Below are 9,464 nucleotides of genomic sequence, written 5' to 3' on the forward strand. Positions count from 1 at the left end.
CGCCCCTTCTGGCCTCCCCACTACAGCCTGACCCCTGGCTCAGCTGCCCCCACAGCTGAGGGGAGGCGCTATGGGCCCCCCAATTCCTGGGTTCCCTAAGGACCAAGGCTGGGACTTCTCAGTGTTGGGAGAGTGGCACCTGAGGCCTGCACTCCTTGGCCCCTGTGGGTTTGCTGTGGTTGGGGGCCTGGGCCGCTGGTGTCCTAAAGGGAGGGCGCTTGTGTCTTGCAAGGGGTGGGGACTCAGACTTCCAAAGCCCTGGAGCGTCTGGGTTAGGGATCCAGTCTCCTGGGTGCCTGAGAAGGTCCGAGGAGGAGTCAGAACTCCTGAGTTGTGAATGAGCTGGGGGTCTGGAAGCGTGGCTGTGATTGGATGGGACCAGGGATGGTTTTTCCAGGTCCTCTAGGGAGAAAACGGGGTGGTCCCAGTAGGGCAGGGTGAAAAGGAGAGTTCCAAATCTGCACCTCAAATCCAGGTGACAGTTCTCTTCTAGACTGAGGACAACTCCCTCAGGAGGGAGACGTGGTTCCTTAGTATATTTTGAGGAACAAGATTATGCACCTAGGCTGGGTGCCGAGGCTCACACCTGTAATCCCAGCACTTTGGGAGGCCGAAGCGGGTGGATCGCCTGAGGTCAGGAGTTCAAGACCAGCCTGGCCAACATGGCGAAACCCCGTCTCTACTAAAAATACAAAGCCAGGTGTGGTGGTAGGTGCCTGTAATCCCAGCTACTCGAGAGTCTGAGGCAGGAGAATCGCTTGAACCCAGGAGGCAGAGGCTGCAGTGAGCCGAGATCACACCACTACACTCCTGCCTGGGTGACAGAGCGAGACTCTGTCTCAAAAGAAAAAAAAAAACAAGATTAGGCCTGGTGCGGTGGCTCAAGCCTGTAATCACAGCACTTTGGGAGGCCGAGGTGGGTGGATCACGAGGTCAAGAGATCGAGATCATCCTGGTCAACATGGTGAAACCCCGTCTCTACTAAAAATACAAAAAATTATCTGGGCATGGTGGTGCGCACCTATAGTCCCAGCTACTAGGGAGGCTGAGGCAGGAGAATTGCTTGAACCCAGGAGGCCGAGGCTGCAGTGAGCCGAGATTGCGCCATTGCACTCCAGCCTGGGTAACAACAGCGAAAACTCCGACTCAAAAAAAAAAAAACAAAAACAAGATTATGCATCCGTAGGGGAGCAGAGCTGGGAGGAGAGCCTGGAATTTGTAGCAGAAGCCCCCAAATCACACGGAGAGTGCTGCCCAGGCAGAACTGTGGTTTGTGGAGGGAGAACTACTGCCCAAGTCTGAAGCAGATGAAACCCGGGAGTGGAGCCTTGTGCCAGTGACCAGGAAGGAATTAGAGCTGTTGCTTTAGCCGCCATTCCCCATACATCTGTTGAGTACCTACTGTGTGCAGGCATTGTTGCAGCCATTGGGAAGAAAGCACTGAGCCCTGGTCAGGTGCAGTGGCTCATGCCTGTAATCCCAGTAGTTTGGGAGGCCAAGGCAGGAGGATCACTTGAGACCAGGAGTTCAAGACCAGCCTGGGCATCATAGGAAGACCCTGTCTCTATTGAAAAAATTAATTAACTAAAAAAAAAAGAAAAGCAGTGTGACCTGCAAAGTGCCTGATCTCATAGTGCTTACATCTTTGTTCCCATTTGCAAGGAATCTGGACCCTGCTGTGGACCGTCTTGGTCAACTGGCTTCATTTCCAAGCCTGTTTCCCCATCTGTGAAATGGGAACAATGACACCCTCACACTCGGAGAGGAAACTGACCGGATGTGAAAATAGGAGACTCTAGGTGGGGCCTGCTGGCCAAATTGGGGTGGGAGACTGGGCCCAGTGGCTCACACCTGTAATCCCAGCACCTTGGGAAACCAAGGGGGGCAGATCACCTGAGGTCAGGAGTTTAAGACCAGCCTGGTCAACATGGTGAAACGCTGTCTCTACTAAAAATTAAAAAAGTAGCCGGGCATTGTGACCCATGCCTGTAATCCCAGCTACTCGAGAGGCTGAGGCAGGAGAATCACTGGAAACCCGGAGGTTGAGGTTGTAGTGAGCTGAGATGGCGATAATGAACTCCAACTCCAGCCTGGGTGAGAGAGCAACACTCCCTCTCAAAAAATAAATAAATAGGCCAGGCATGATGGCTCATGTCTGTAATCCTAGTACTTTGGGAAGCCAAGGCAGGTGGATCACCTGAGGTCGAGAGTTCAAGACCAGCCTGGGCAACATGGGTGAAACCCGTCTCTATTAAAAATACCAAAAACTGGGTGGATGAGGTGGCTCACACCAGCAATCCCAGTACTTTGGGAGGCCGAGGCAGGCAGATCACCTGAGGTTGGGAGTTCAAGACCAGCCTTACCAGCATGGAGAAACCTCGTCTCTACTAAAAATACAAAATTAGCCAGGCGTTGTAGTGCATGCCTGTAATCCCAGCCACTCTGGAGGCTGAGGCAGGAGACTCGCTTGAACCTGGGAGAATTGCAGAGGTTTCAGTGAGCCGAGATTTCGCCATTGCACTCCAGCCTGGGCAACAAGAGCGAAACTCCATCTCAAAAAAAAAAAAAAAAGCCCGGGCGCGGTGGCTCAAGCCTGTAATCCCAGCATTTTGGGAGGCTGAGGCGGGTGGATCACAAGGTCAAGAGATCGAGACCATCCTGGTCAACAAGGTGAAACCCCGTCTCTACTAAAAATACAAAAATTAGGTGGGCATGGTGGTGCGCGCCTGTAGTCCCAGCTCAGCTACTCGGGAGGTTGAGGCAGGAGAATTGCTTGAACCCAGGAGGCAGAGGTTGCGGTGAGCCGAGATCGCGCCATTGCACTCCAGCCTGGGAAACAAGAGCGAAACTCTTGTCAAAAAAAAAAAAAAAAATTAGCTGGGCGTCGTGGTACATGCCTGTAACCCCAGCTTCTTGGGATGCTGAGGCCGGAGAACGGCTTGAACCTGGGAGGCGGAAGTTGCAGTGAGCCGAGATCGCGACATTGCACTGCAGCCTGGGTGACAGAGACTTCGCCTCAAAAAATAATAATAGTAAATAAATAATTAGGCCTGGAGTGGTGACTCACGCCTGTAATCCTAGCACTTTGGGAGGTCGAGGCGGGGGGGGGGAGGGGGCGCGGATCTCCTGAGATCAGGAGTTCAAGACCAGCTTGGCCAACATGTTGAAAAAAATCCCGTCTCAAAAAAATAATTAATAAATAGATAAATAAATTGAGGTGGGAAGGCATCTGCCCTGAGCTAAGAGAACTGGCCCGCTGCTGAAGCAGGACCATGCATTTGATTGACAGTTCGCTTATTTGGGAGGCGTGGTCACGATCGGAAACTCCGCCGTGACGTCACAAAGTTGGAATCTCCGCGAGAAGTCCTGTCTTACTTTCACTTCCCACCCTTCGGGGTGTGCTCTCGAAACCCCGCCTCTCCCCGTGACGTCACACGTCGGGGCGCGGTAGACTATAAAATCTTCGCGGACGCTTTTCGCGTTCATTGTGTTGGTTCCTACCCTAGTTGTAGTTCACGTGCGAGAAGTCGCACGACCCTGCGCCCGCTTGTCGCCCCCGCGCTTGAGGCAGCCATAGATATTCTGTGTTCCTGGACCCCAACCTCTGAGGGTGAGATGAACGCGCTGGCCTTCCTAGCCGTCCGGACCTGGGATCGCTTCTGGCAGCCCGAGCCGGCCCTCCTACCCCCGGGGTGACGCGCAGTCCCCAGCCGGTGAGTAAGGGGTCGAAACGCCTGGGTCTCCACGGGGCTGGGGGCACGGATTTAAGGAGGAGAAGGGGTTGGGAGCCTGGAGTCCTGAGTCTGAGGGAGGAGGGATCTGGAAGCCAGATTCTTGGGTTCCTCTTGAAGGAATCGTCTGGCAAGTGGGTGGGTCGGGTCAGAATATTTGAGTCTCCAAGAGAGGGAGGGTGCGGGGGTTTGACTTGTCAATCTTCAGCAGGATGAGTGAGCTAGGGTCTATGACCTTGTCCGCAAGGGAAGCAAGTAAAAGACTTGTTCTTGGGACTGGGATTTCTGCATCTGAGCAAAGAGGAGGCTGGGGGCTTGGACCCTTGGATCTAAGGAAGAACTAGGGGCTCAGATTCCTGGCTCTTGAGTGATGAGAGAGAATGGAGCCAAGGGACAGAGAGGGGAGTGGCTGAGATCAGAAAGGAATTTGGGGCAGAGGCTCACGGTGCTGTTTATGATAGTTGTGTTACTATTTTTGTTGCTGTGACTCATAGTCATGCCCGAATGCCATCTCCTTAATGGCCCCTAAACTTTATTTTTTTCCTCCCCCTTTTCCAGCCCAGACACATGGCCCCAGGCCAAGCACCCCATCAGGCTGCCGGCTGGAGGGATGCCCATCCTTTCTTCCTCCTGTCCCCACTGATGGGCTTCCTCAGCTGGGCCTGGAGCCGCCTGAGGGGCCCGGGACCTCCAGAGCCCTGGCTGGTAGAAGCAGTCAAGGGAGCAGAAGCTGGCCTGGAGGGAGAAGCTGAGACTCCTCTGACAACCCCCGCTACCCTTTGGGACAGATACTCTGAAGAGGAGGCTGAAGACAGTGGAGGCCCTGAAGGGGACAGAGAAGCGATGGGCCTGAAAACCAGCACTTCCCTTCCTGAAGCCTGGGGACTTTCAGATGATGACGATGACAAGTATAGTGAGCGAGAAGCAACCAGTGTCCCTAGAGGGCAGGGAAGTCAATTAGCAGATGGCCAGCGTGCTCCCCTGTCTCCCAGCCTCCTGATAAGGACCCTGCAAGGTTCCGATAAGAACCCAGGGGAGGAGAAAGCCGAGGAAGAGGGAGTTGCTGAAGATGAGGGAGTCAACAGTTTCTCTTATCCTCCGTCACACCGGGAGTGTTCAGCAGTAGAGGAGGAGGACGAAGAAGCTTGCAGAGCCTCTACTGCCCTGTCTCCAGGATCCAAGCCCAGCGCTTGGGTGTCTTGCCCAGGGGAAGAAGAGAATCAAGCCACGGAGGACGACGGAAGAACAGAAAAAAGTCAAGGAGCCAGGAAGACCCCCGTGTCACCCCCATCTTCAGGCTCTAACCCCACGGCCTGGGAGTATCATTCAGGAGAGACATCCGAGGAGAAGGAAAAGGCACACGAAGGAGCTGGGAAAGGAAAAGCTGCCCCAGGGCCACACTCCTCAGCCCCAGCTCAGAGGCCCCAGCTCAGGGCTTGGCCGTGCCAACCCACTGATGAAGAGGAAGGTGAGGTTAAGGCTTTGGGGGCAGCTGAGAAGGATGGAGGAGCTGATCCTCCCTGCATCCCTGCCACAAGTGCCTTCCCGAAGGCCTGGGTATATCAGCCAGGAGAGGACACAGAGGAAGAGGAAGAGAAGGCGGAAGATGAGGACAGTGATACGGGATCAGCTGAGGACAGGGGAGAAGCTGAGACTTCCGCTTCCACATCCCCTTCAAGTGCTTTCTTGAAGGTCTGGGTGTATGGGCCAGGAGAGGACACAGAGGAAGAGGAAGGTGAGGAAGAAGATAAGGACAGTGACTCTGGATCAGATGAAGAGGGAGGAGCTGAGGGTTCCTCTTCCACTCCTGCTACAGGTACCTTCTTGAAGTCCTGGGTGTTTCAGCCAGAAGAGGACACAGAGGAGGAAGATGAGGACAGTGATACGGGATCAGCTGAGGACGAGGGAGAAGCTGAGAATTCCGCTTCCACACCCCCTGCAAGTGCCTTCCTGAAGTCCTGGGTGTATCAGCCAGGAGAGGACACAGAAGAGGAAGATGAGGATGAGGGAGAAGCTGAGAATTCCGCTTCCACACCCCCTGCAAGTGCCTTCCTGAAGTCCTGGGTGTATCAGCCAGGAGAGGACACAGAAGAGGAAGATGAGGATGAGGGAGAAGCTGAGACTTCCGCTTCCACACCCCCTGCAAGTGCCTTCCTGAAGTCCTGGGTGTATCGGCCAGGAGAGAACACAGAGGAGGAAGATGAGGATGAGGACAGTGAGGATAAGGAAGATGATTCAGAAGCAGCTGTGGGAGAAACTGAGTCAAACCCACATCCATCCCACCCAGCCCAGAGTGCCCGCTTCAGAGACTGGGTATATCAACCTGGGAAGGAGACAGAGGAAGAGGAAGCTACTGAGTACTGGGGAGAAGCTGAGCCCTGCCCCTTCCGAGTGGCCATCTATGTACCCGGAGAGAAGTCACCGCCTCCCTGGGCTCTTCCTGGGCTACCCCACCGACTGCAGAGGCGGCTCAAGCACCCAGAATCACCGACCCGAGATCCGGACCCTGAGACTCCCTTAAAGGCCAGAAAGGTGGGTGCTGAGAGCCCAGATTCTTGAGTCTTAGAGAGAAGCGGGGCTGGAGGCTGACTCCTGGGTCCCTGTAGTTGCAGAGGGTTGCATGTAACCTCCATAGGGAGGGCTGTGTATGCTGTCATGCAATCCCTTGTAAGAGGGCAGGCCCCTGGGGGAGGAAGAAGCAGCTGTGGCTCATGGCAGCCCCAGGAAACCACCTCTGCCTTCAGTGAGTCAGACGGAGACTCCTGTGACAGTGACAGGGATGTGACTAGCCAGATAGAGAGCATTTTTGTGTAATTAATTTTTGTTTGCTTCTCTCTCTTCCCCGCCCTCACCATCCGGATTCCCATGGCTGTGTGCATTTCCTCTCTGTGTCCCCATGTCTGCCCCCAGGTACGCTTCTCTGAGAAGGTCACCGTCCATCTGCTGGCTGTCTGGGCAGGGCCTGCCCACGCCGCCCGCCGGGGCCCCTGGGAACAGCTTGCCCGGGATCGCAGCCGCTTTGCACGCCGCATTGCCCAGGCCCAGGAGTTGCTGAGCCCCTGCCTCACCCCTGCTGCCCGGGCCAGAGCCTGGGCACGCCTCAGGAACCCACCTTTAGCCCCCATCCCTGCCCTCACCGAGACCTTGCCTTCCTCCTCGGTCCCTTCATCCCCAGTTCAGGCCACGCCCTTGAGCCAAGCTGTGGCCACACCCTCCCCCTCCTGTCTAGCTCCCCTGGACCTCAGTGGGAGGCGTGGCTAAGACCAACTGGTTTGCCTATAATTTAACTATTTATTTTTTCTAAGTGTGGGTTTATATAAGGAATAAAGCCTTTTGATTTGTAGCAAGCAGTATCTGTGTGTGTGTCAGAAACTGATAGCATCCTACTTACAGGTCCCCAAGGTAGCTGGGGAGAAGAGCATAAAACAAAGCACCTCAGGCCAGGTGGGGTGGCTCACACCTGTAATCCCAGTACTTTGGGAGGCTGAGGCAGGTGGATTGCCTGAGGTCGGGAGTTCGAGACCAGCCTGGTCAACATGGAGAAACCCCATCACTACTGATCTTAGGTTTACTGTGGGAAGTAGAAAAGTTCCTCTTTAAATAAAGTTCTCTTTAAAAAAGTAAGTGTGCTAGCCGGGCATGGTAGCTCACGCCTGTAATCCTAGCACTTTGGGAGGTCGAGGTGGGTGGATAACCTGAGGTCAGGAGTTCAAAACCAGTCTGGCCATGATGGTGAAACCCCAACTTTAAAAAAATAAAAGGAAAAGAATAAGTGTGCTAATAACTTTGTTAAGCCCTATCCTATGTAGCTGTCAGACATGCCACGCTTACAGGCACGTAGTACATTCTATGTCCTTGTACTTTAACCAGGATATCTGTGCTGGACGTGCTCACAGGCATGTCCCAGCTCTCCATTGCTTTTCCCTTTTGAAAAAGTTTTAAGGTGTTAGCCTTAAAATCGGGTTTTAGTTTAAATTGTGAAGTCTGGCTCCAACCAATGGAGATCAGACACAGCAGTAAGGACGACCCCAGACTCGTAAGGGGTCAATTTGCTTTCCATTTGCTCATTATACTCTTGTGGCAAGATGGCTAGTGAGGGTCCCCTTCCTGCAGTTCAGGAGGTAAAATTTGTGTTGCTGAAAGATCCTTTGTCTCTGATAACTTTTCTTTGCAGCACCGAGCATCTGTTTCTAACATTAGTGATGTTATCTGCAGAAGTAATTGGGGAAATTGCATATCTTGTGACCTCTAGAATAATGACTAGTCATCTACCTCCAATTTTTTTTTTTACTGTTTTTTATTTGTCATCCGGGCTGGTATTCAGTGGCTTGATCTCGGCTCGCTGCAACCTCCACCCCCTGGGGTTCAAGTGAATCTCCTGCCTCAGCCTCCTGAGTAGCAGGGACTGCAGGGGCGCACCACCATACCCAGCTAATTTTCTTGGTATTTTTAGTAGCGACGGGGTTTCACTATGTTGACCAGGCTGGTCTCAAACTCTTGACCTCGTGATCCACCCACCTCAGCCTCCGAAAGTGCTGGGATTACAGGCATGGGCCTGCACTACTGCACCCAGCCTCTACCTCTCATTTTTACTTTTTTGTTGTTATTGAGGCCAAGTCTTGCTGTGTCGCCAGGCTGGAGTGCAGTGGTGCGATATTGGCTCACTGCAACCCGGAATTCAAGCAATTCTCCTGCCTCAGCCTCCCTAGTACCCAAGATTACAGGCATGCCATGCCCTACCACGCATGGCTAATTTTTGTATTAATCTACCTCTAGACCTTGCAGAATTCAGGCTCCTCTCATCCTCCTAACCTGATGGTCTTTCATTAGCTTTACAAAAGCAGCTTAGTTTTGGGAAGGGTTATTCTCATTTAAACTAGAAACTAGAGGCCTGGGCATGGTGGCCCGTGCCTGTAATCCCAGCACTTTGGGAGGCAAAGGTGGACGGATCACTTGAGGTCAGGAGTTTGAGACGAGCCTGGCCAAAATGGTGAAATCCCAACTCTACTAAAAGTTTTTAAAAAATAGATTGGTCTGGTGGTTCATGCCTGTAATTCCAGCTATCCAGGAGGCTGAAGCAGGAGAATTCCTTGAGCCAGCGAGATGGACCAAGACTCCATCTCAAAAAAAAGAACACCTATAAATTTTTTTTTTTGAGACAGAGTCTCGCTCTGTCACCTAGGTTGTAAGTGCAGTGAAGTGATCTCAGCCCACTGCAAACTCCGCCTCCCCGGTTCAAGCAATTCTCCTGCCTCAGCCTCCCGAGTAGCTGGGACTACAGGCATGCACCACCATGCCTGACACCATTATTATTATTATTAATTTTTCGTATTTTTAGTACAGATGAAGTTTCACCATATTGGCCAGGGTGGTCTCGAACTCCTGACCTTGTCATCCGCCCGCCTGAGCCTCTCAAAGTGCTGGGATTACAGGCGTGGGCCACCTTGCTGGGCCAACACCTATAAATGAAATGTCTCCCACAGTTAGCTTGGTCTTAGCCCAGGAGTGATGAAGGGCAGTTTGGAGATTACAGGCAGCATGGGGTTGGTTCGAGCAGGTCTCCTTCACTGTCATAATGTTCTCACTGTTACGATTTTTTTTTTTTTTTTTTGAGGTGGAGTTTCGCTCTTGTTACCCAGGCTGGAGTGCAATGGTGCGATCTTGGCTCACCGCAACCTCCGCCTCCTGGGTTCAGGCAATTCTCCTCCTCAGCCTCCCAAGTAGCTGGGACTA

The 9,464-nt window shown here is 53.0% G+C and overlaps 1 protein-coding gene across 1 annotated transcript; it reads left to right on the forward strand.

The window, feature by feature from the left end:
- The first annotated feature begins 3,483 nt into the window (after positions 1-3,483).
- PPP1R15A (protein phosphatase 1 regulatory subunit 15A) lies at positions 3,484-7,074 on the forward strand. The gene is made up of 3 exons (XM_017967954.4): positions 3,484-3,713; positions 4,290-6,263; positions 6,642-7,074. The coding sequence occupies exons 2-3, from the start codon at positions 4,299-4,301 to the stop codon at positions 6,990-6,992; spliced, it is 2,316 nt and encodes a 771-aa protein (XP_017823443.3). The 5' UTR covers positions 3,484-3,713; positions 4,290-4,298; the 3' UTR covers positions 6,993-7,074.
- Positions 7,075-9,464: the final 2,390 nt, after the last annotated feature.

This window comes from Callithrix jacchus, chromosome 22 (assembly GCF_049354715.1).
Source record: "Callithrix jacchus isolate 240 chromosome 22, calJac240_pri, whole genome shotgun sequence".
In the NCBI taxonomy this organism is placed as follows: domain Eukaryota; kingdom Metazoa; phylum Chordata; class Mammalia; order Primates; family Cebidae; genus Callithrix; species Callithrix jacchus.

Coding starts and splice junctions, on each gene's coding strand:
- PPP1R15A (XM_017967954.4), top strand. CDS start 4,299: ATGGCCCCAGGCCAAGCACCCCATCAGGCTGCCGGCTGGAGGGATGCC. Junction 6,264..6,641: donor CTCCCTTAAAGGCCAGAAAG/GTGGGTGCTGAG, acceptor GTCTGCCCCCAG/GTACGCTTCTCTGAGAAGGT.